Below are 26,319 nucleotides of genomic sequence, written 5' to 3' on the forward strand. Positions count from 1 at the left end.
TCTCTGGTGGCCGTGCTCTCTGCTTGGCACAGGGAGAGGATTTGGAGCTCTTGGGAGAATTTGGTGGGAACCCACAAGACAGATGGCCAAGGGCTGTGTACACAACAAGACCCTTCTCTGTGACCCTAGACCATCAGAACAGTTGCTCGCAAAATGCTTGCTGTTCTTGGTGTTTGTGGACACGTTGTGGGGCCCAGTACAGGGGCTAGACTCACCACTGGATTTCACTCTTAGGCTGGTTCGGGTCCAGTGGGGACACAGGAGCTGGAAGCAGAGGGGCTGAGGGAGCATTGCTTTGCCCTCCACGCCCCACTCCGGAATAAGAAGAAATTGTGGGGAGACTTGAGGACTGCCACAGGCCGTAGAACACAGCAGCGAGTGAAGAACAAACTCTCACAGGCATACATGGTGACATCGGGTGCACCCTGGTCACTTGTCCAGTGCTTCCCGTGTGCCAAGCACTGTGTGTGCTCCTCACGGTGGAGGTGCTGGGGCCAGGACACCTTGATGAAATCCTGGCATCTCTATCAGCTGTTTGATCTTGGGCAACACACTCAACCTTTTTGTGCCTCAGTTCCTCTCCCATAAAACAAAGGCTACTTATTGGGTGGTTATGGGATTAGATGGATTAGTTCACGTGACATGCTTTGAGCAGGGCCTGGCACATGAGAGATGCCCAATAAGTACCAGGTATCAGCGGCCATTCCTGCATTCTATCCTCACTACAACCCTATGGAGTAGGTGGTCTGAGTCTGCAAAGCATGGGGAGGGTAAATAACATATCCAAAGTCACACAGCTGGTAAATGGTAGAGCCAGAGGCTCAGAACGTGAATCTCGATGAATAATGTTCTTTATTTCTGGCAGGATCCTGGGTGACCTTGGGAAGGTTATTCCCACGTGTGGGATTTGGAAGATGTTCAAGGATGCTTGTGACTCCGTGTGTGTCTACATCGTTCTGGACATGTAACCTGAACGTAACCTCCTTCCTGGCAGGGTCAGAATCTGTCAGGGCAACCAGGACACAAGGAAAGAACAAAGACTTGGAATTAGGGGTCCTGTGATATCCCAGCTCTGTCCTATACTAGCTGGGGGACCTTGAGCCAATCACTTTACTCCTCTGGATCTCAGTTTCTCCTCTGCAATGGAGAGAGCAAAAACCAATCTGAGAAATGTTGCTGGGATTCTGTATATGGCAGCTGAACAGACACAGTGAGGGAGGGGATTACATGTCTCCTCCTGGGTCCCTGAGTTACCATGCCCACTTGTAGAGGAGATAGATACAGGAACCATGGGCCAAGTGTCCTACATGGGATGAGGGTCCCAATGTCACCCAATTTGGGACTACCTCACTCAGCCCATATATCTACTTTCAGGAGACATGCTCAAGTGCAGGGAAACATCCAGTTCCTCAGCCTGGCCTTCGAGTTCCTTCCCTGCCTGCCTCCAACCAGCCTTCCCTGCCTCAGGGCTCGCCATCCCTCCACCCAGTGATCCAGCCCCTAGGACTACACGTAGTCCCTGAAGCCATCACATGCTTCTGGCCTCTCCCCTCCTCCTGCCTTTGCAGATGCCTTTCTCTCTGCTTGGAATACTCTTGCTTGCTCAGACATCTCATACATCTCATTCTTTAAGATACAGCTGGAGTCACCTCCTCTGAGAAGCCCTCCACAAATTATTCAATCTTCCTTCAGTGTTTTCAGGACCTTGCCCCGTTAGTTCTGCTACAACTCTTATCAAGGGCATTACATTGGCTGCTTCTGCCCACCATGCCTGGTCCAGTGGGCCCTTTGCAGGAAGGCAGGAAGTACTTCTGACCTGCATAACCTTGGGTGCGTTACTACCTTCAGGACCTGTTTCCTCACCTGTGAAGCGGGGCTGACAGTATCTAGCTTAGATGAAATAATACAGGTAAGGCACTCAGGGCATAATGACCATCTCTGGATCTGTCACAGGGAACCTTGGCAAATGTGAAGGGAATCAATGACTATTCCCTGGATGAGTTAAAAAAATAATAATAATGCTAATGAGCATCCACTGAGCATTTCCAATGTGTCAGGAAGGCACTGGGATCAGAGCTTAACATGCATAATCTCCTTTAAGCCTCTTAACAACTCTTTAAGGGAGGGACTACCTACCATTAGCCCCATTTCACAGATGAGTAAACTGAGGCTTCAGCAGTTGAAGACTTTGATGAGGGCTGCCCAGCTAGTAGGAACTGGAATTTATAGCTGATTAATGCTGAATGAATGAATCACTTGGGGGTGGGCTGGGAGGACAAATAATCTATATCTTGTAATCATATGGTTTTAGAACTGGAGGCTCTTAAAGACAACTTAGCCCAAAGTTTTTAACTTAGGGGTCATGGGTGGGGAGACTGATGGGCTCCCGGACCAAACAGATAAGGTGCCCATCACACCCAGTGGCTTTGGCTCCTCCATCCCCTGCCAACTCTCCCACCTCACCGGAGTCCTTGAGCCTCTCAGCTTGTCCTCTCTTGGCACTCCTGCCAGGGGTCCTCTCCCAGTTCCACCTGACATTCCGGAAGGCTCCACAGTCACTGGGAATGTCCCTATCCCCTACTTTGGGTAGGAGCAGAGCCGACAATTGGAACCACTTCCTTCTCCCTTGGAGATGTTGGGAGAAGGGGGGAGAGCATAGCATGGCAGGAAGACAGTCACGGGGTGGGGTGGGGGTGGGGCTTCTAATAACGACAAAGATAACAATAGTATCAAAGGCTAACATTTATTGAACACCTACTATGTGCCAGGCACTGTCCTAACCACATGACCCCTATGACCACTTCTTACCCTCACAACTCATCGAGGTAGGTTCTGTTATTAGCCTCATGTGACACACGAGGGAACTGAGGCCCAGAGAAGTGAGGTAACTTGCCCAAGGCCAGGCAGCCTGGAAGGAAGCGCCAGAGGCGCGTCGTTCTGGCTAGGTGTCCTTGGACAGGCCACAGCCACTTCTCTGGGTGGCCGTCTCCATCTGTTACTGCAGGGTCCCACCTCATGTTTTCCGCGACGACTAAGATGGTCTCTGTACAGTGTCCCAGCACACAGTAGGCGCTTAGTAAATGAACAGCCCTCCTTCTCTCTTGACTCCGATGGGGGGAGACCCGGGAGGGGGGCACCTCAGCAGCATCCTCCCTCCGGGGTTCCCCCCCCAGCCAGGAGTGAGTGACCCGCCCCATCTCCCCTTCTGACCCCAGAGCCACACAGTGCCCTGTCTCGCTGCAGTTTTAATGACGATGGTGGTGAACCCCCCCCGCACGTCTGGGCCAAAGCTGCACCCCCTCCCCTCCCCTCCCCACCCCTCCCCCCGGGCGGGCCGTCCAGGAGGCCGTCTCCCAAGTCCCCGCTCCCGTCCGGCCGCCCTGGGAGGGTAGGGGGGCTAGGGGAGGGGCGAGCCGGGAAGCGCTCGGTCCTGGGGCCCCGGGGCGGGGCGGGGCGGGGCGGGCGGCGCGGAGGGGCTAGGAGGCCGGGGCCTCGTCGTCCGCGCGGTGGCCGGCGTAGAGCGCGGCCAGGGGCCGGAAGCGCGGGCCCCAGCCGCTGAGATAGGCGAAGTCCTGCTCGGAGCCCGACGAGCCGCTGTGCAGCGAGCTGAGCGAGGCGGCCGGCGAGTCCGCGCCCTCGAAGGCGTAGGTCTGGAAGGCGTCGTAGGGCGGCACCGACAGGTCCCCGTCCGCTAGCGCCACCTTGCGGCTGATGAAGTCCCTGAACACCGAGAAGTCTGGCTCGGGGCTCGGCGGCCCCTGCGGGAGCGAGTGGCGCTCGGACGGCAGGTGGGCCTGCGGGGGGGTGCCCGCGCCCCCGCCCGCGCCCCCGCCCGCGCCCCCGCCCGCGCCCCCGCCCGCGCCCCCGCCGCCGTCGCCGCCCTTGAGCTCGCCGCCGAAGTCGTAGAGGCTCCGCAGCGCCGACATGTCGTAGGCCTCCGTGTCCTGCTCGCCGCCGCCCTCGTCGTTGTATTTGATGACATTGTCCCGCATGTCCTCGTCCTCGTCCGAGCTCAGGTGGCTCTTGTGGTGGCGCCTGAGGGTGAGGATCAGCAGCACCAGCACTGCGCGGGAGACAGAAGGGGCACGTGAGGGCCGGGCCCAGGGGCATTCCGGGGACCCCCCCCCCACCATCACCACCACCATCCCTCACACACAGGGGAGCCGGCCCAGCCTAACCGCTGGTGCGAATTTCCTAGATTTCTGTGCAAGAAGACGCTTCTTACAGTCAGACTGTACTGGCTATATGGATAGGTAGTGAGCTACCCATCTCGGGAGGTGTGCAAATCGAGGCTGCACCACCAGGCTGGGGTGATGGCACAGATGGCAGTGTTAAGAGATTTCAATGGGTGTGGGGGGCTGGATCCAACCTCTGAGGTCTCCATCCTCAACTCTATGAAGAGATCCAACCTGAGAGGTCTCTAGGTTCCTGGGGGCCCGGGGTGTGTGTGTGTGTAAAGGGGGCAGCTGAGGGGCAGATGGGGCAGGGGAATGAAAGATGTTTTCAACCTGACCTCTCTTTCCGCCTTACCCTCCTCTGTCTATTCCAGAAGTCCCGAGCACCTGCATTTGAGACCCCTTGAGTCTCGGGTCAAGATGTCCTCTGCAAAAGCCCCCACCCTGAGAGCTCCAGGCCAGGTTCCGAGCCTTCACCTCCAAGCTCCCCTGGTGAGGAGTCCCTCCCTCTGTCTCTCCGGTTCTCAGAGTGCAGTTGCTGGACCACCAGCAGCAGGAGCATCTCCTGGGAACTTGCTAGAAATGTGACTTCTCGGATCCTGTCCTAGATCTTACTGGCAGGCTGTCTTGATGAAGCCTCCAAGTGAGGCCCAGGCACTCAGGTTTGAGAACCACAGCTTCCCCCACCCCCAAACACACACTCTAAACTCTCCTTGGGGCCCCAGGGCGTGTGCCCCTAGCTTGGTGCCTGGCAGGCAGTAAGCCCTTGAAGCATGTTGTTGAGCGAATGACTGACTGAAGAGGTGGATGGAGAAGTAGTGAGTATAAGGATGAAGAATGAGAGGATCGCTCCTTCTTGTGCTTTCTGCACTTGACTTGCAGGACTCCACGTTCTCTCCTTCTCCCGCTACACTGATCACTCATTCTCCGCCTTCTAAGCAAACCTCCCCTTGCCTGTCTGACCTCTTAAAATCAGATGTCTCTGGATGGGGTCCTTGGCCCCGTATCCACACCCCTCCGTGGGTGCTCTCTTGTGGTCCATTTTGGGGCTGACCGCTCCCACATCCTAGCCTCCCACTCGGACTTACTTCTCCCTGTAAATCTACCTGTACGTCCAGCTTGCTCCTCAGCAAGTCCTCTGGGCCGACCAAGAGAATCTCACACTTAGCACTTGAAATAACCTTCCCCCTTCCCTGCCCTCAGTCTCCTCCGTGTCTGTGACGGCAGCCCCAACTTTCCAGTTACTCAGGGCTTTTGTGGGTTTTTTTTTTTTTTCTTTTCATGGATGGATCCCAGTGCCTGCAATAGTCTAGTACATGGAGGGGACTCGCTGGATGGATAAATAAGGAGCTGATGAACCATTGAGAGAATTAAATGGGTAGGTGAGTGGGTGGATGGAGAGACACGTGCTGGGTACCGTGCCAGGCACGGGATTCTTCTCGCTGCTCCTAACAGCTCTGGCGGGGCCAGTGGCCAGAGCCAGCTGCTGGGGCCAAGGGGCCGGGTTCCAGCCGGTGACCTAACAAGGTGGCACATGACAGGGAAGTGGGTGGGGCCTGGGAACAGGTCCGGAGGGAGGGAAGGTGTCAGGAGAGAAGTGGGAAAGATGGATGGACAGCTTTCGGAGTGGAGGCTGGGAGCTGTGGAGGGGGATGCCCGAGAGAGCAGATGGTGGGGAGTGCGGGCGGCGGGCAACAGATGTGCCAGGCCTGATCAGCGATTCCGCCCGTCACCTTTAGAGCACTGATGTGCACTTTCTTCGTTTGTGGGCAATTAGGCAGAAATTTGTTTGCACTGCCTCGGAAAATGAAACCGCTGTAAAGTGCACCCTCTGGAAAAAGGGTTTCTGAGCCATGGGCTGGGGAGGGGAGAGAAGGGGGGCTGGGGCCTCCCAGCCAGGAGGAGCCTGCCTGCCCAGGGCCACCGCAGGGACCCGAGGAGGTGCAGCAACACTGGCAGGTTCTCGGCGGGGTGGGTAGCGGCCACCGCACCAGCGCCAGCGGGCAGGCGGCTGACATCTCCCAGGGAACAGAGCAGAGCTGTTAGCCACAATCTGGACCACACTTGGGTTCTTGGAGCTCTGGCTGGTTGCTGAAGTCCGGCAGTTGGAGCTGAGGTGAGGCAGTGGGAGGTGGCATTATGGCCACTGGAATCCAGCTCAGCATCTAGAACTTGACCTCTTCACTGGTGACGCTTTGTAGGCTCAACTGGATGCTGCTGGGATTGCTACCAGAGTAGATTTCGTCTCTTCAAAAGTCTTAAGATTTTTGCCCCAGCTCTCCTTGGGTTTTGCCCAGTTGAGCTTCATAGCAGGTGGCGTAGTTAAAGGGAACACAAGGTGAGGAGGCCTGATTTCAAGTCAGAACACTATGTACCCTTATGCAAGCCACTTAACCTGCGAGCCTCACTTTATTCCTCTGGAAAATGGGGATGATACACCCGGCCACATGGTTGTGAGGTTCACAACAGCCCCTTTTTACTAAAAGGATTTTACTAAAAGTCCTACATAGATAATAAAAAGGACAGTGGACATGAGAGAATTTTTAATAATATGCTTATTTTTAAAAACTGGGGAGAGTTTGGGCTGTGTAGAGAGGATGGCCGGCATGCAAATAGTCTCAGGTAGGGGTTGACACTTTGTGGAGTTGGTGGTGGGGCTGCTCCATCCTTAGAAGACTTGTCACAGGAGCTGCACCTTGGGGCTTGGACATCATTGGGGCCACCCTTCCTTGTGAGAGAGGGAAGCTGAGACCCGGGGGCAGGGGGTTACTAGGAAGCAAACCCAGGGCCCTGGGGTGGAGGCCAGAGAAGCAGGGGCGGGGCTCTGGGTGGACTCACCGACCAGGATGAGGACACAGACCAAGAGGGCGATGAGGGCGCCGGGGCTGAGGGAAGCAGCCATGACAAAGGCTGTGGTGTTGCAGGACTGGATGGCGCCAGAGCTGTCACAGCCACAGATGCGGATGGTGAGCGTGCCCGTGCTGCTCAGCGTGGGCGGCCCGCTGTCCACCACCAGGATGGGCAAGAAGAACACGTCCTGCTCCTGCCGGTTGAAGCCCAAGTGCTGAGTGTGCACCGCTGCTGTGTTGTCTGCTCCGGAAAAAAGGGAGTGGCGTGTGACTTGGGGTCCCGGGTCAGCCTCCCCTGGCCTGGCCACCTCCTGATGCCACCTTGGGACTTGTCTCCCTCTGCCCCAAGCTCCTGTCTCCCAGGGGACCCGTGGATCTACTCCTCGATCTCCCCAAATTCTGCCCCCACCTGCCTGACAATCCTGTTCCCAGCCATGTAGCCCATCGTTCCGTCCTTAGCTGTCACAAGATTCTACTCCCAGCTGTCTCAAGATTCTGTTTTCAGCTATTCCAAGGTTTTGTCCCCAGCTGCGCCAAGGTCCTGTCCCCAGCTTTTTCAAGATTCTGTCCCCAGCTGGGCCAAGGTCCTGTCTGGGGCTATGTTAATTTTTTTCCCTCATACATCTCAACAGCCTGTTTTTCTTCCACCCCAGCCACCCAGTGTTCCCTGACCCTGGGGTCCTGGGGTCCTTGGGTTGTGGCTTACTGTGTCCTGACAAGTCCTGGGTCACAGAGAAGACTGAGATGTCTTCTCTGGCACCTGGCTCTGGCTGAGGGAGCTTTCTTAAGAGACTGATACTGGAGGGCTGAGGGCATAGTCCCTGGGGCCTGATGAGGGGACCCTGGCGCACCAGGGTCTTCTTCCTACACGTGTGACCAGAGAGGACAGTGAACTAACACAAGTCATGCTCATTACACCACTTCAGCCAGTTGCTGGGAATGCCAGGCAGGCCTCAGTGGGACTCTGGTCTCAGGGCATGGGCTTATGTGCTAGGCAGTGCCCACTTCCCCCGCCCTTCCTGCCTCTCTTGTATAGGTCAGGCCATCCCTGAACCTCCACCATTTTGATGCCTGTCAATGTGGTGGCACAGACTCGGGGCCCAGCTGGCTGCTGCCCCCACCCCTCACAGCCAGCTCCACACAAGGGGCCCTGCCTCCCTGTGGGGAGCCCGGGCTTCCCTCCAGAGTCCTTCTCCTGCCCTCACAGCCTTCCTTCCGGCTAGTCTCTCTGACCTCCAGCTTTGGCATTCTGGGTCCCCTCCCCAGCTCTGGGGTCCCAGTTACTCCAATTCATTCCTTAGTCCTGGCTTCCCCCAATCATGGACATGATGCAGGAGGAAAGAGCTGACTTGTGACCTTGAACACATCTGTGAAGTGAACTAGAGGTCCAGCTCAAACAAGACTGCTCATGGGTTTTAGCTCATGTGATGGTATCATGAGGTTTTGTGACATTATTCTATCTACTTTTACACACATTTGAAAATTTCCATTAAAATATTTAGAAAATAATGCCGAGTCTATCATTTACTAGCTTGGGACCTCACTTAGCTTCTCCGGACCTCAGTTTTCTCATCTATAACTGAGGCAAATCGTAGGACATACGTGTGAGGGTTATGTGGTGAAATTCATGCATAGCCCTTAGAATCAGTCCCAGCACATAGAAATTCTCCATAAGTCCTGGCTATTCTTTTTGTCCATGCCCTACCCCCATGGTCCCTGTGCTGCACCACTGGCCTGCTCTCTGTGTAAACTGCCCTGCTTCTACTCGCCATGTCCCTTGCTAGCTGGAATACCCTTTCCACCTTCTTACCTGGGCAAATTCCTCATCTGTCATGCTCCAGCTAAATGTCACCTCCTTTCTGTGGCCTCCTTTCTCCGCTTCCCTGGGAAGGAAGGATTTATGGCTCCCCCTCCCTGCTCTGACTATGCAGGTGCCATGCACACTTCTGTTAAAGCACTTGTCACATTGTGTTAGGTTAGCGTGTGCCTGTCTCTGTCCTGGCACTGAGCCAGATTTAAAGACTGGCACTTGAATGAACCACAACTTTTGGGGTAACTGGTGGTCCCCAGGTCAGCTTCTCAAGCTCTGGCTTCAACTGCAGCTGGCCTATCAAAGGGGATATCAACCCGAGCTGTGAAAATATCTGCCTTCCTGAGGGGAGGAATGAAGTTGAGAGCAAGATAAGAACAAGGGAATGATGTGGGGCTCCTCTGCATTGACTGCATGCTTTTGATGTATCAAGGACTGTGTGGATGTTTTAAATAGATAGTAATGTTTAATTGTCCTAACCACTGAGAGTTATGACATTATTTACATTTTATGCACGTGGAAGTTGAGGTTCAGAGAGAAGTGATTTGTCTGAATTTATCCAGTGAATTGGTGACATAGCTATCTTTCCCATCCACCCATCAAATCACCCATTTATCCATCCATCCTCTATCCACCCATCCATCCATCCTCCATCCACCCATCCATCTATCCACCTATCCACCCATCCATCCATCCTCTATCTATCCATCCTCCATCCGCCCATCCATCTTCCACCCACAAATCCATCTATCCTCCATCCACCCACCTATCCATCCATCCATCCATCCATCCATCCATCCATCCTCACTCACCCATCCATCCATCCTCCATCCACCCATCCATTTATCCATCTATCTTCCATCCACCCATCCATCTATACATCCATCATCCATCCATTTATCCATCATCCATCCACACATCCATCCTCCATCCACCCATCCATCTGTCCTCCATTCACCCATCTATCCATCCATCCATCATCCATCAATTCAACCATCCGTCCATCCATCCATCCATCCATCCATCCATCCATCCATCATCCACCCCCCATCCACCCATCCATCTTCCACCCATCCATTCACCCATCATCCATCCATTCATCCATCCATCCATCCACCCACCCACCTATCCATCATCCGTCCATCATTTATCCATCCAATAAGTCTTTATTGAGTAATTACTGTGTCCTAGTCCCTGGGAGAAAACAATGGAGAGCTAAACCAATCACAGTCCTGGATATGAACTTATATTCTAATGTGAGAGACAAATGTTAATTGAGTAAACCCACAATTTAGTCTATAATTACAAACCATGGGGTGAGTGCTAAGAAGGAAAAGTACAGGAAGAGCGCCTAACAGAGGACTCTACTTAAGTAGTCTGAGAGGTAAGGGGAGATTTTCTTGAAAGAAGTGATATTATTGCTGAGACCCAAGTGGTGAGTTCAAGGAAAGGGGGCACCCTATGCAAAGGCCTTGAGATTGGAAGAAGCATAATTTTCTCAAGGAACTAAAGCAGTCCTTTGTGACTGGAGGGATGAAGGTGATAGCTAGAGTGAGTCAAGGTCAAGCTGGGGGTGGGGGTCAGGAGCTCATCATGGAAAGTCTTAGAGGCCATAGTCAGGAATTAGGGTTATTTTCTTAACGAGAGGCCATTGATTGGTGGGTTTTAAGAAAAGAAGAGACTGAGCAACATGCCATCCATTCATTCCACAGAAAATACTAATTGAGCACCCTCTCTATGTCAGGACTATCCTAGCACCTGAGGAGATGGCAACGAACAAGACAGACATGGCCCCTGCCTTTGCTAAGCCTACATTCTAGGCAAGGGAGTTTCTAATCTAAAACACAAGAGTGGACATGGAAGATCAGTTAGGAAGATATTCTGTGTTTTAGGTGTGAGAGGATAGTGGTAGTAGAGGCATAGAGAAGTAGATAGATTTGAAAAATGAGTAGCTGGTTCTGGCTCAGCCTCAAATTCCTAAGCAAGAACAGGGGAGAGGAGAGGAGATGTTTGTTTCTCAGGGTTGCTGTCTTTGGCCATGGAGCCATATGTTCTGAGAGCTCTGGTCCCTGCCACTCCTCCACCCGACAAAAGGGAATCCCTGGGCATCAACCCTGAACTTCCTGAGTTGCCTTCCTCGGCAGCAGCTGGCTTCACCTGGGGAAGCCGCTGGTCACTCCAGACCCTTACCCCACCCTTCCAGGCAGGATCTGCGCCCAGCATTGTACCCATCCATCTGGCCTGACATACATCAGTGTCAATCCCTGGCTGCAAAAGCAATATTTATAAATCACGTTTCCAAACTGGCTACAAATGTGTACAAAGAAACAGATGGGTTGGGGTAGCTGTTTGTCACCCAGGATATTTATACGGTGAGGAGGAGGGGGCTTGGCAGGCCGTGGGAAGGGGCTAGAGAGCCAGTGGAGGAGCCCTTCCACGGCTGTGCTGAGCTCAGCATACGGCTGCCACTCGTGCTCCTGGAGCCTGCACCAGGTGGTCACACTGGATGGGAGCGTTTGGCGGCTCCCCGTCAAAGAGGGCAGTTGGGAAAGAACTTCAGGCTCCTTGGATTGGAAAGACTTGTGAACTTGGCGAGGTCAAGCCAGGGCTATTTGTGTCTCCTGGGGCCAACTCAGGATACCGCTGGAATAATGAGCAGGCAAGGCACTACCAGTTGTTAAAATACTGAAATACTTCCAAAGAGGTTTCAACAGCTCTGACTCTGCATGCCCCAAGTCCCCCTGCTGTCTCTGTCTTTCCCCCATGCCCACCCCTAACTTTGACACAATCAAGCCACTAAGGTAGTACAGTAGGGCTCCAGGGTCCTGCTCCAGGTTATTTTTGGTCAGTGTCCCTTTCGGTTGGTTATCTGAACTGCACTGGTTGTGAAATATTTTTAGTATGACTAAAAATACTAAATAATAATACTAATAATAATACTACTATTTCTCTTGGAAATACAGAGAATCTGGCTTCACAGGCCACTGAGGTCCCTCCTTTTAGAGGGAAGGGTTGTAAAGGCATTGGGGGTGATCCCAGACCTGTTCCAGGGTCAGAAAGAACCAACATGACTTGATCTCCTAGTCCTGGCATCCACTCACTCCAACCAGACAGGCTTTCTGTTCCTTGAACATCCCAGGCCTGCTCTCACCTCAGGGCCTTTGCACTTGCTGTTCACTCCACCTGGATCAGTCTTTATCCAGCTATCAGCATGGCTCACTCCCTAAATTCCTTTACATTAGTACTCACTATTGATTCCTTCAGAGAGGGTTTCCCAGACCATCTTATTTTAAAAAGCTCCTACTCTTACTCTGCTTTATTTTCCCGTGTTTTGTTTAATACCCACTATGTGCCAGGCACTGCTGTAGGCACCCATGGCCCAGCACTGAACAAAACCAAGTCCAGACTCCTGTGGAAATTGCATTATTCATCCTCCAGCCACTTAGCATCCCCAACATATTATCACTTGTTTAATCTCTACCTCCCCTCACCAGAATGTCACCTCCACGAGGGCAGGGATATTGGCTTTTTTGCCACTGCATTTTGGGCACTATGTTTCAATAAATAATTGCTAAATACAGGAAACTACATGTTCTAGGTACTAATAATATACCCCAGCAGCCCTCATCTTGCTGGGGCTCCCTAGCCAGGTGGCTAGGCACTTTCAGCTCCAATTTACAGATGACAAAACAGAGGCTTAGGAGGTGCAAATCTTGCCAGCATTGCACAGAGAGTCCCCAGCTGAGCCTGGGCTGGGATCCAGGCCCCTCACGCCCAGTCCACTGACCACTCCCCCACCCCCACCTCCAGTTCAGTCCTCAAAGGGTCAGACTTGGGCTTCTTGAGGAATTTGCAGGGGCATACAGCGGGATCAGTAAGGCTGGGCAGGGTGGTCACTTTCAAGGTGGCAAATGAGCTAAAGCAGGAAGCACTCTGGATCGGAGACAGGGACTCCCTGTATGGCCCTGGGTGGGCCCCTTTTCTCTTAAAGTCTCTGTTTTATCACAGGCAAAATAGGGGGAGGGGCAAGAAAACCACCTCCCAGGGCGGCTGTGAGGACGCAAAGGGAAACATGAGTGGGATACAGCACTTTTTAAATTGAAGGGTGGGAGTGAGTGCACGTGGCTTATTTCAATCTTCAGTTAGACCAGGGGCTCTTTCCATCCAGGACTCTGGCCCACCCACTCCTCATCTGTTCTTTCTCTGTATCTTTCCATTCTCTTCTCTTGGGGCGACCCCTCCCCACTCTGCCAACCCGCCCCCGGCCTGTTCTTCAGAGTTTGGCCAGTGGGCTAGGGAGCACCTTTAGCTTGATTTTCTGTTTGATCTTGAGCCCAACGCTGACCCTCTGGGGGTGCCTGGTCTCTCCACCTGTAATGTGGGAAGGGGAAGGGAGGCGAGGCCCTCCCTCCATGCCTCCTAGGTTTGGTGGTTCAGAGAAAACTCACCTTGGATGTCAAGCAGGGAGAAGTGAGGGTTGCTGGGAGCTTCAGGCACCAGGCGGAAATAGAAACGGTGCCCACCCTGAGGCTCATCTCTGTCCACAACGCTGATGGTCTGGATAAGCTAAAGGGTGAGGACAGAGCAGGGAGCTGATGTGAGGCCGAACCCACTCTAAACCCAGGTAGAGGGTGTCCTGGCCAGTCCTGGCAACAATCCCAGTCCCCAGCCCCTTCGTGTACCTGTCCTGGCTTGGCGTCCTCACACACAGCTGCCTCGTAGGGGGTGGCCAGCTCTGGGGGATTGTCGTTCACATCCAGGATTCGGATCCTGAGGGATGCCCGGGAGAGCTGGGCATGATTGTCTGCAGTGAGAGCACAGGAGCAGGGTGAGCGGTATCAAGTGTGAGATCGAGACAACCCCCCATCTGCCAGGAGGACAAGATGAGGCAGTGGGGTCACACTGAGAGATCTGTGGATTGATCCAGCAGGTAATAGGATCAGGACTGAGGACATTGATCATGAATAGGTCACCACCACCACTGCTGTCACCATCACCACCATTCGCTCATTACTGTCATCATCACTGCTAGTGTCACTATCACCATCACCATCACAACCTCCACCACTATAATCCGCAGTGCCACCCAACACCATCATCACCACCATCCCTACCACTGCTACTTTCACCATCACTGTCACCAGTACTCTAACCACTACCCTCATTAACATTATCCTTGCACCTCTACCAACATAATTACCAGTACCACCATCACCAACTTTACCACTCTCACTGTCACCAACCTGTTAGCTTCACCATTAGACCATTACCATCATGACCATCACCATCAAAATGAGTGCATCACCACCACCCTATCCAAGGCACCACCACCTCATCTCTATGATCACAAACACCAAGGCCATAACTATCAGCGCCCTTACCACCACCATCATCACCATCCATGCGATCACTATCTCCACCACCATCACCATTACCAGCCCCACCCTTTCTACAGTTACCTCCGCCATAAACACCCATGGCACCATCACATTGGCACCCCTACTCCCACCTCTAGCGACACTGTCATCGCCACTGCCATCAACCAACATCTCATCTTCAACATCCCATCACCACCGTCTGCACAGAACGCACCCGGAGCATCCCCACATCCATCATTTCAGGTATCCATGTGGAAATCCCGTGCTTTGGTTCAATTTATATCCCCACATTGTAGAAGAGAAACAAAGCATGAGAAACTTGAAAGAACTAGTCAGCTGGCAACTGGGTCTCTAGCCCCGCTGGCAGGGGCCTCTTTAGGGCGCAGCCTGGGAGCTTCCAAGCAGCCAGGAACCCTATGAGTTCTGGGGGGAGTGGGGCTGGTCGGCCGCCTCTTTCTCTGAACTCAGGCCACTGCGGGCTGACTGCAGCTGCTCCTGTGTTGATAAAGAGAAATGGGATGGGGAGGCAGGTGCAGCCACCTCCGGGGGTCAGGGAAAGAGGGGGGCGAGTCCTTAATTAACACAGACCTCGACCCCTCTCTGGAGCTCCCCTTAGCCGGGGGCACCTTATCTTCTCGGCTCACCCAGATCTGCTGCTTCAGTGATTAGAGGGGGCTTTTCTGAGGGCGGGAGATTGGAGTCGTGACTGGGAATGCCGGGCAAGCCGTTATTTTTAAGAGCGTGTTGCCGGAGAACTTAAACAGGCAGAAGGTGGGTGCATTTGGGAGGAGGGGGGTGGGGAGGGTGAGGCCCGCTGCCAGGACCAGGCACCTCTTTCCTTGCTGAGCAGAGGGAGGGGCACAGGGGCCTGTGTGGCATGCAGAAGGGTGACCTCAGAGTAGGGCCAGCTCCTCCGAGGCTGAGACACTCTTGGGGGGCTGGGTCCACTCCTGGTGAGACCCCCACAGTTGAGCCATTCCTTTACCATCTGCTGGGCCTCTTCTACCTCCTTTTTTTTTTTTAATTTCTATCTTTATTGAGATAGAATTGACAACATTGTGTAAATTTAAGATTCACAATGTGATGATTTTAGACACATATTGTGAAATGTTTTCCACAATAAGGTTACTTAACACATCCTTCACCTCACATAATTACCTTTTTGTTGTTGTCCTGCCTCCTCTTTCATTATTTTATTTCCTATTTTTAGAGGGAAGGAGCAGAGGGAGTGGGAGAGAGGATCTTAAGCAGGTTCCCCACCCAGTGCAGAATCTAACATGGGGCTCGACCTCACAACCCGGAGATCATGACCGGAGCTGAAACCAAGAGTCAGATGCTTAACTGACTGAGCTACCCAGGTGCCACCCTACCTCCTCTTTTAAAATGTCACAGGTCACCTCTTGGGAAAGCCCCAAACCTTTTGGTGAGGCTGTGGATCCCAGGTCTCAGAGGTGGGGCGGCTGAGTGAGTAGTGAAGGGTGAGCCAAGTGCTCACTTGCAGAACTGATCCCAGGGACCCCCGAATTTAAGGCTGGCCTAGAACCCCCAGAGCCTGTGTGCCCATGACATCACAGCAGCTCCAGCCTGGCTATATATTACAATCGCTGGGGAAGCCTTTTAAACACAATGATGCCCAAGCTGAGGTTTTTAAATGGCTATAGGAATCTAATGTGTGGCAAGGGTTGTCAACCACTGCTCCGGGGTGACTAGCAGGTGAGGGAGTCCAACCTATTATCTTACTTCTGGTGGACTTCCTCTAAACCCCTCCTGATCACACTTAGCAGCATTTGTGATCATTGCTAATAATTAATTCATAATTTTACCACCTTACATGTTTCTGGGAGTAAACAAAGACTCCATCAATTAATTAATCTTCACTTCTGTGCAGGACTTTTCAACTGATAACAAACTTTCTTATCTATGACCTCATTTGATCCTCAAAACAACCCGTAAAGGAGGCCTTGTTAAACCCATTTCATAAATGAGAAAACCGAGGCCCAGAGAGGGCCAGGGCCTTGCCCAGAGCCACAGGCAAGTCAGCATAGAGCTAGGTTGGCTCCTGGTTCTCCTGCCTCTAAGGCCATTGCTTTGGTCTAGATCCAAGGCCAGTAGGCCCTTCTGCCCCCTGGATATCTGTCCATCCAGTACCGACTACTGCTCAGACCCAGGTCCAAGCTGACTCCCCCAACGCCCAGCAGCAGGTGCCCTCCCCCAGGGGGCTGGGTCCTTCATGGGTCCCAACCCCCCTCTTGGCATCTCAGTTCAGCTGACTGACATGCAAATTAGTTTAATTATTTCTTCTTCTAAAATAAATTATATTTTGCAGTAGCTGCAATATGTTGTGTCAGGCAAAATTGCATTCAATATTTTTAAACTAATTGATGCAGCCTTGAGGAAGGCTGATTGACAGCCCGGAGCTGAGCAGGCCTGCAGCCTTAACTGGTTCCTAGATGAAAATTAAATGTGCTCCAGCCTGGTGCTCCCTCTCTGAGCTAACTCACTAGGAATCGGGGAAGGTGGCAGGTGAAGCCCTGGAGGCCTGTGGGGCTGAGGAGGCTGGGCCATTCAGTAGGTGCCTCAGGAAGAGACTGGGATGGGGGCAGGAGAACTGCTGTGCACTGTGGACAGGTCTCCTGCCCTCTCTGAGCCTTGGAGAAGTCCCTGATGTATAACGGATGGGATCAGACTGAGCCGTTTGGAGCTGAGACTTCTGGGTTTTGCTGACAATTATGAATTGAGTACCTCCTTTATGCCAAGGACATTACAATGAACAAGATCAACATGGTCTCTCAGTCTAGTGGCAGGGACAGACAGTACTCCAGACTGATAAGAGCTAAGAGATAAAGGTTCAGGAACGGGTGGGTGCAGGGATGTTTTCCCTGGAAAAAGTGACCTTTAGGCTGAGACCCAACTAGGAAGTAAGCAGGTGAAGGGGATGGGAGGGAAAGTGTGTCCCAGGGAATGGGAACAGCACGTGCAGACACCCTGGAGGAGCACAGAAGGCTGTAGATAATGAGACTTTGGATCCCTTCCAAGGAAGACCCCAGCCCTCAGCAAGTACACACCTGGAATCTGAACCAAACTGGGTTTGGATGGCTGGGGGCTACTGGGAAGGGACAAGGACATGGGGCTGGCCTGGTGACTCTGTTAAAGGTCCTCCTAGGAATGTGCTCCTTCCCAGAAAGACAGCAGCAAACACACACAGAGCATGTGCTGTGGGCCAGGGTCTGCACTGCCCCATTTCACCCTGTCAGCCACGGTGGGAGGTAGAGACGAGTGCTATTGACATTTTACTGAGGAGGAAACCGTTCAGAGAGGTAGCGAACTTGCCCAAGGTCTCGTTGGGGACGACCGATCAATCTGGGACTTGTGCCTGGCCCTGGTTCCAAAGGGGGAGTTTCTAATCATCAGATGGTACTGCCTTTCTTGCCGTCTTTAGCTGTTGGAGTCCCACTTGCCCCATGTCCTAAACAAATGTCTCTGCTTCCTCTTGGAAGCTTTCCCTGATTGCCTTAGTTCTGGGCCATCAGAATATAAGCCCAAATCCTACATGGCCGCAGGCTTCCAGTCCTCTCCCTGGCCTTGACCCTCACCCCTCTCTTCAGCTCTGCTCCAAGTTTTGCTCTGTTCTCTCCTTCAGATCTGCACCCAGATGCCTTCTCAGAGAGACCTCCCCTGATGACTTCTTTAAATGTGCCCCCTGCCATTCCGGCCTTCCCTACTTTCTCTCCTTGACACTTCCTAACCCCCTATATTTGTACTTACTTGCTCATCACCTGTCTCCCCCACTAGAAAGTAAGCAGGATTTCTATTTTGTTTACTGCTCTGTGGTGGCACATAGTAGGTGCTGCTTAAAAGATGGTCGAATGAATGGATGTCATTGTCCGTGGCATCCGTGACTATGCTGGGATACTGGGGAGGCCCCAGGAAGAGACCAAGACCTCCTGGGATGGACTGGTTGTGAGACTCACACCCCCTCCAGGGCCCCTCCATCTGGGAAGGAGTCAAGCTGTGACCCTGTTCTTGCCTCTCTTTGGACTAAGGTTTTCTCATCAGTAAAACAAATGGAGAGAGAGAGAGAGAGAGAGAGAGAGAGAAGCCCAGGGACAAGGAGGGGCAAGGGAGGTTTCAAGAGTGGGAGAAGTGGGGGAAGGAGAGAGGGACTGGCAGGGAATGGAGTGGGGAAGGAAGGAGGGTGGGGGGAGGGACAGAGCTTGGGGGAGCGTCTAGAAGGCATCGTCTTCCCACTCACTTCAGTGGGGGGTGGGCAGCAGAGCCGGACCCCCTTCCCAAGCTCCCCCAGCCCCTCCCCCTCCCGAGAGAATTAAATTGCATCCAAACACCAGGCTCTGATTAGAGCTGGCCAGCTGGGCAGGAAGATTTATCATCCCAATTACCCGCTGGCCAAGACAAGCAGGCAGGCCGGGGAGGGGGCTGGGTGAGCAAGTGGGGGTGTTCCAGGAGAGGGGTGTCAGGGCTGTTGAAAGTAGACTCCTTGCACCCCCTGCCCTGTCCTCACTCACCTTTAGCAGGAGAGAGAGGTTTGGGCACCTCTCTCTCTCTCTCTCTCTCTATCTCTCGACTTTATCTCTTGAGCTACTCAGTGGAGATCTACCCAGTGGAGATTGGAGGCTTTGACCTTGTTGCGGGGGGGGGGGGGGGGGGCGGGGGAGGATGTGTAGTTCTCCAAAAGGTAAGGGAGGACTTCGGGGTGAATCAGGGGCTCTAGAAAGGGGGTGGGGTGGGAGAAAATTTTCCTTCCTAGGGCTGAGCTGGTCCTGATGTTCTGGGCTGTCCTCTGGAGACTCCAGGGACATGACAAAACCTTTTATTCCGGTCGGCATCTGTTAGGTCCTCAGGTGGCAAAGGATTCCGGGAGTTACCAAGAGGAGCCCAGGCCTGATTTACACACCTCTGGTGATGGGGAGTTCAGTGCCTCTCGAAGCAGCCCCTTCCATGCAGGGCTGTGCCAAGCCTCTTCCCCAGACGACACCACACTCCACTTCCCTGGTGATTTTTCCTGCCCACCCCCAGCTCATATCTAAGCCTGGGTCTTCCCAACAGCCTCCTATGTGTCCTCCTGCTCCAGGCCAGCACCCTCTGTTCACCCATGAGCCCGAGTGAACATTGGGACCGCACATCTGACCAAGTCACTCTTCTGCTTAAAGACCTGCATTGGCTCCCCGTTGTCTCCGCGAGATGCCTGACTCCTCAGAGGACATTCAAGGCCCTTCCTGTAGAAGCCCAGTGAGCTTCTGCATGCTCACCTCACCTCGCCTGCTCCAGCCGTCCCCCAGCCCCAGCCTCCAGCCACACTCAGTCTCCCCGTTCTCAGAATGGCCAGTGGACTGCTGAGCTTCTGGGTCTTTCCGCTTAGAGCGTCCAAACCCCCTTTCCTCAGCCTTTGAGACCCAACTCAGATGTCTCCTCCTCTGGGAAGGATTTTTAGCTTTCTTCCCTCTGGTTGGGCAAGTCCCTCCCTGCTCCTCCTGTGTGCCCACTGTCCCCATCCACTCTGTGTTGTTCTTGATTGTTGACATGTCTCTCCCCCACCCACCCGTGAGCTCCGAGGTCGGTGGCCAATCCTTGTTCACCACCAGATCCCAGCACCCAGCCTGGATTGGGCAGTGGCGAGAGGCCCTCAGAAAACACTAACTGAGGGTAGATATGGGGGGGGGGGGTTATCTTTGTGGCAACTGAGTACTCTATCTCTCACCCCACTGCAAGCCCTCACCCCCATTCCTATTGTCCTCCTAAGGAGCACTGGACTGAGAGTCATAAGGCCCTACTGCTGGATGTGGCCAGGGTGCCTTCCTTCCTTGGGCTGTCTCCCCAGCTATGAAGTGGGAGTGGGGGTGGGGGTAAGGGCTGGAGTCTATCATCTCTGACATTCGTTCTCTCCTCGGATTCTTTCTCTGGCTATGAATAGCTCATACCGTGTGTCAGGAACCATGCTAGGCACTTCACATACACAGATTCTAACGTACATGCCATGTAGAAAGCTTTCAGTATGATGTCTGGCACATTGGAAGCCGCAGATAAATAGAAGCTGCTATTATTGTAAAGATATGGTAAAATTATTATCTTTTAAATTACGATCTTTACAGCCACCTAACACAGTGTCATTTTAGAGATGAGAAAAATAAGGCAATGAGAGGGGGAGTGACCTGACCAAGCTCACACAGCCGGGAACTGTGCAACTGGCACCAGTTCTCCGCCCCCCATGCCGTCCTGCTTTCCTAACTGGGTGGGTCAGTAACTTTATCCATTCATTCAGTAAATATTTACACACGCCTACTAAGTGCCAGGCCCCATATGTATAGTGCAGGTGCAGATGAGCCCCCACCCTCTTGGAAGGTACAGCTTCCTGGGGGAAAACAGATTAATTAAATACTCGCACAAATGCATATATAAATCATAACGCACGCTCCATGGTATGCAGAAAAAAACGGGGTGCTGTAAGATGTATTTGGCCTGGGGTGACCCAGATGGGGAAGCTTCTCGCTAATCTGGTTAACTCTTTGCTGTTTCTGGCAGCTAGAGAATGCCCCCTCCAGACCAGATTAGGGACAGACGACCCTGGAGGAGGGGGCAGGATGCAGCCCCTGGCACCCCCAACCCAGCACTGGCCTTCCAGTCTGTACCCCCAGCTCTTTGAGGACTGTCCCTTTACAACTGCCCTTTCCACCGAAGGATTCAGACACAAATTGTACTTTAAATTCAATATCGGTCATTAATATTTCATGATTACAAAACGTTAAAGATAATGTCAGTGGAAGGAGCGTCTGCATGGGCAGAATGGATGACTCAGAAGTTCGGGGAGAGGGGAGCCGGCATACTAAGTGGCTCCAGAGTCTTTGAGGTAATCCAGTATGACAGCGGCGGCTCCCGACTGAGTGCAGCCTTCTCAAAGGTGCTCACCGAGCTCCGCCACTGTGTATAAATATTTCCCCTCTGATTCTTGTCACCTCGTGTTTGTTACGCCCGGAGCAGGTGGGGCCACCATGACCCCACCAGCATCCTCTGTTTCTCCTGGAGCAGGTGGGGCCACCGTGACCCCACCGGCATCCTCTGTTTCTCCCGGAGCAGGTGGGGCCACCGTGACCCCACCAGCATCCTCTGTTTCTCCCGGAGCAGGTGGGGCCACTGTGACCCCACTGGCATCCCCTGTTTCTGAGGAAGCCAAAGGGATGCTTCAGCAGGAGGTCACGGGCAGGCAGACCCACTGGCATTACACTTGGAGCTCAGGTTGGCTGCTGGGAAGCAGAAGGTCTGGGGGTGGAACCCTAGCCCTGCCTGGATTTGCTCTGTGATCTTGGAACCATCGCTGTTCCTCCCTGAGCCTTTATTTCCTCGTCTGTAAACTGGGGATCATAATTTTGCCCTTGTCTCACAGAGATGGTGGGAAGCTGGAGTGGGTGTATTATTTGTGACACTCCTGGACTGGTGCCTGGCACCAAAGAAACATGACTCGAGGGGCATCCAGGTGAGAGCCGGGCTTCGGAGTCAGACAGGCTGGGGCTGGGAATCTGGACAAATGACTTCACCTCTCATCCATACAGTGGGGATGAGGCCAGAACCGGCACCTCTTAGGTGGGAAGGTACAACGAGCGAGCGCATCACACTGTAAAATGCCTTGCGCAGAGTAGGTTCTTAAGTCAAGTGCACAGAGTCAGGATCAATAGATACCACTAATTGAGCACTTATTAAGTACTAGGCAAGTTCTTTCCATGCATGATCCTATTGAATCCTCCCACTAGGTCTGTGAAGTGGGAGCCATTCATTTTCTCATTGATTAATACCTGGTGAGGGTTGGGCAGGGGTTGTTGATTGCAGCTCGGAGGGCAGGGGGGAGCGGAGGGGGGGGGTGTCTCTAGCCCAGTGATCAGTCTCCTTTCTGAGCCTCATCATCCCCATGGCCGGTTGCTAGGCACCGGTGGGTGGGAGAGGGGCGGGGCTCAGATTGCTGAGAGTATCAGGAAAAGGGAGCTAGGTGGTAATGCCCAGGAAGGAACCAGGCAGACTTGCTCCAAATCCCAGCTCGGCCACCGCACATCCTCGGGCAAGTTTCCTCTCTGAACCTCGATCTTCCCATCAGCAAAGTGGGTGCTGATCGGTTACTGATCATACTTCAATAAAAGTCCACACTAGGAAGCATCTAGCCCAGAATACGTATGAGGCAAACACTGTAAAATGTTTGTGGGAGAGTCCCCTCCACATTCTTTCTTCTGTGAAATGGCAGCATTACAGGCTTTGTATGCCACTCTGGCTGCTCGCTGAAAAGAGACCCACTGGGCAGCAGCACAATGCTTAACTCAAGAGTGGGACGTCAGGCAGTGTGACAGGCTGTGGGGGGAGATGTATCTGTGGGCAGAGAGAGGCGGCGGCTCTGCCCAGCAGCCAGGCCAGTCCCCCTGGCTGCCCAGGGAGCAAGTTCAGGGAGGTAAGGAGGGGGAGCTCTCCTCCCCCCCAGTCCAGCCGCCACTTCCTCTCCAGCCACCTTTGTTACCTTCCTTTCATGCGGTGGAGGAGTGGATTCAAAGGCTCCAGAGCAGCAGGCACTGAGGTTTGAGCCAGCTTTGTATTTTCTTTTAAACTGAAGTTGAAAGAGACGAAGGGAACTTCAGCCTAGGGACTTCCTTGGCCCACGGGCCGGTGGGGCCTGCAAAGTGGGAGGGCACCAGCAGGGGGAAGAGTAGGAAGGCTGGCAGGGGGCTCACAGAGCCAGGAGGGGCTTGGGGCCCGAAGTGCGGAGTGCAGGAGTGTGTGCAGGGGCAAGTTTGAAAGTCACCCACCCACCCACCCACCCACCGGAGGCTCGGAGGCTCAGAGGCTCAGAGGCTCTTCGAGTCTCTCTGTTGTCATGGCTGCTTACTGGCAGCTCTGTTGGCTCCTGGACCTTGAGAGCTGTTGGGGGGTGGTGCGGGGGTGGAGGGCTTGGAGACCAGGTCCAGGCAGTATTGCTCTGGTTTTGGAGGAGTCCTGGAACAGCCCTCTCCCCTCTTCTGGGACTCTGTGAACCCCTGTGGTCTTAGTTCCTCACCTCCATGGCCTTACTTATCTGGACCCCATACACAGGCCGCCCCCCCTTTCTCTTGCAGCTCACACTGTGCCAATGGCACCAAACTGCCTGTGGGCACACGCACGTGTGCACACACACACACACACACACTTCCAGAAAGCCAGGTCAAGCTCCTTGAAGTAGTCCCGGACCCCTTTCCATCTCTTCTCTCCATGCCCATCATTCCATCAGAAAGTCCCAGGGTGCCATTTTCAGCCAGTCTCCCAAAGCTGACCACATGTCACCTATCGCCCTGCACCAGGCCACTGTCTCATTTTCCTGCCACTGTCACACTTAACTTCCACTTGAGCCCCTGCTTCTCCCCTCACCCCCCAAATGGCCTATTCTCATGCAGCAGCCAGAGGTATCCTGTCCCTCCTCAGTTCAAATGGCGCCCCTGTCCTGTGATTCCAACCGTATTCAGAGTAACGCCCAAAGAACTTGCAATGGCTGATCACTCTGCCCCTTGCCAACCACGCTGGTTTCCTCGCTATTCCACCAATATGCTGGACAAACTACCACCTCAGGGCCTTTGCACTGGCTGTTCTCTGTTTAGAACACTCTTCCCTCACACATGGGCATGACTCTCTCACTTTCCCAAGGTCTCTGTTGAAACGTCTCCTTCTCAGAGAGGCCTCCTAAGAGGAACAACACCCTTGTCTTTCCAAACCCCTTCTCCGGCTTTCTTCTTCTTCCCTGGTTTATTATCACTAGCATTTCACATCCTCTGACATGTGTACACCTGTTTGCTGACAGTCTAGCGCTCCTCCACAAAGACAGGAGCTTTTTTGTCTTGTTCAAGGCGGCATCCTCAGCTGCTAAAAACAGGGCTTCGTACGCAGTGGGTGCTCAATAAATGCTGAGGGAAGAAAGCCAGCTTCACGACCAGCTCTCGCCTTTTGGCTTGGGATCCTGCCCAGGTTCTTTGCTCCAACTCCCGGGCTTCTGCCTCCCGCAACCCGGCCACCTGGCCACCTGTGCCGGCTTCTTCCTCTTCGCCCCGCCCCCTCGGCCTTCGCCCCGCCCCCGACATTCGCCCCGCCCCCGGCTCACCCGCCTCCATGGCCAGCACCGTGATGTTGTGCCAGCCGGCCGTCTCGCGGTCCAGCCCCTTGCCCGTCACGATGGCGCCCGTGTCCGCATCGATATCAAAGATCTGGTCCAAATCCGAGTCGCGGTCGATGGCATACCTGAGGGAGGCAGGGCGGGGCTGATTGAAGGCGCCCTGGCGCCAGGTGGAGCCCAAGCCCAGGTCCACTACCTCCACCCCCCCACCCCGCCCCCAACCCCCGCCCCTAAAAGAGGGACCACCTGCCTGGGAGACGCCAGGAGCAGAGAACCCCCTTCCAGGAGAGGAGGGGTGGAAAGGGATCTGGGTTTGCATCTCTGCCGCACCGGTACCTGCTGTGCGACCCCGGGCCGCCCTCAACCTTTCTGAGCCTCGGTTTCCTCAGCTGGGTAATGGGGCTAGTCATTTGCACCCCTCGGTTGTGAGGGCTGGAAGTGGGCAAAGTCCCTGGCACGGAGCTAGCCGTCACTGTATATCCGATTCTTCTCTTTCCTAAGAGGCGACCCTAGCACGGGGCTTGGGAAGGGGGGGGTCGGCACGGGTGGGGGAACAGAGGTGCAAAGGATCGTTCGGAGAAGGGCGGGCAGGAATCCTCCCGAGAAGGGCAGCCGGTGCCCACCGCGCAGCCCCGAGAAGCAGGTGGAGTGCGGCGGCGGGGCGCGGGATTCGGGGCTGGGCCGGGTCCCGGGGGGCGAGGGGAACCGGAGCGGGAGGGAGGCGGGGGGCGCGCAGGCCGCAGCCGGGCCACGGGCGGAGCCAGCGCGGCCGAGGGCTCGGGGACGGCCGCTGCCCCTCCCCGCCTGCGCAGCACGCGCGAGCTAATCTGCGGCTTTTCAGTTGCCGCGTGAAAAAGCCCTTTGTTCCGCCTTCTTCCCGGGCCTTTGTGCGGCGGCTCCGGGCCTGAAAGGCCTGTGTCCAACACATGTCTCGGGCGGCGGCCCAGGGAGGCCCCGCGGCTCCGGCCGCCGCTTCCCTGCGCTGATAACGCGGGCGGGGGCGCCGCGGGGCTGCGCGGCCCACAAAGGCCTCGAACGCCAAGCAAGGGCGCATTGTGCGGCGAGGACAAAGACGCTTGGCCGGGCGGGGCTCACCCTGAGCCATCCGGCCCCTCCCACACGGAGGAAGGGGACCCTCTCCGCAACTCCCAGAGGGGGAAACTGAGGCCCAGGGAGGCGAGGGCACCAGAAACGCCCCCTGCGGGAGGCTCAAAGCCCCGAAGCGACCCCCTAGTGGGGCTTAGCTGCATTACAACTTCCCCGGGGCCTCAGTTCCCCCATCTGTTGAATGGGAATGATGACACTCACTGGGACTGCCCGGGGCCTTTGCGTAGTCAGCGCGCTGCTGCGTTTGAATCCTAGGCTACCGCCTCTCCCTGTGTGACCTTGGACAAGTCACTGGAGCTCCCTGGCCTCTGCTTATCTGGAAAAGGGGGTGATCTATACTCACCTCACTCTGCTATGGGTTAGAGGAACTAATTCATAAGACGGGGCATAGGCACAGGTGACATCCCTTATTTTCATGGTTACTGGGGTCCAGGTGAAGGTGGTGAAGGCTGTGACAAACTATAAAGGGCCGTACTATGGTATAGTAGGCATTTACAGCCCGTCTCCCAAGACCCCATCAACTCTCCTTCCCATCCCTGAGCTGCCAAGCCCACATCCTCCTTGCCCCTGACCCTCCTGAGTCCTCCTGACCTGGGTGAAAGTATATGGGGGACTTCAAACCCAAGATGATATACTTCCTTCCGCTAGTACAGCACTTAATAGTTTATAGTCTGCTTTTCCCTTAGCCATCCCCCCATGCATTCCTTTATGCCTAGACATTAACTGAGTGCCTTCTCTGTGCTGCTCTGTGCTAGGTCCTGGGGACAAAAGGGCAAATGAAACAGATGAGGTCCCTGCCTGGCATCCTATGAAGCTGATGGGATCTCCCCAGTTTTGCAGATAAGAACACTGAGGCTCAGAGAGGAAACTTGCC

The 26,319-nt window shown here is 54.2% G+C and overlaps 1 protein-coding gene and 1 long non-coding RNA gene across 2 annotated transcripts in view; one reads left to right on the forward strand and one right to left on the reverse strand.

The window, feature by feature from the left end:
- Positions 1-2,729: 2,729 nt before the first annotated feature.
- CDH22 (cadherin 22) overlaps positions 2,730-26,319 on the reverse strand; it is a 67,659-nt gene continuing 44,069 nt past the window's right edge. Inside the window, exons 7-11 of the mRNA XM_072801277.1 lie at positions 24,327-24,463; positions 13,517-13,638; positions 13,283-13,400; positions 7,014-7,265; positions 2,730-4,063 (exon numbers count right to left, since the gene is read on the reverse strand). Coding sequence (XP_072657378.1) covers positions 3,477-4,063; positions 7,014-7,265; positions 13,283-13,400; positions 13,517-13,638; positions 24,327-24,463 — 1,216 coding nt within the window. The 3' untranslated portion in view covers positions 2,730-3,476. The remainder of the gene's footprint in view (positions 4,064-7,013; positions 7,266-13,282; positions 13,401-13,516; positions 13,639-24,326; positions 24,464-26,319) is intronic.
- Positions 3,861-8,518, forward strand: LOC140618561 (uncharacterized). Its single transcript, XR_012018641.1, has 3 exons — positions 3,861-4,041; positions 4,550-4,667; positions 7,100-8,518. It is a non-coding gene; the product is annotated as an uncharacterized lncRNA (long non-coding RNA).

The sequence above is a fragment of the Canis lupus genome, chromosome 26 (assembly GCF_048164855.1).
Source record: "Canis lupus baileyi chromosome 26, mCanLup2.hap1, whole genome shotgun sequence".
NCBI lineage: Eukaryota > Metazoa > Chordata > Mammalia > Carnivora > Canidae > Canis > Canis lupus.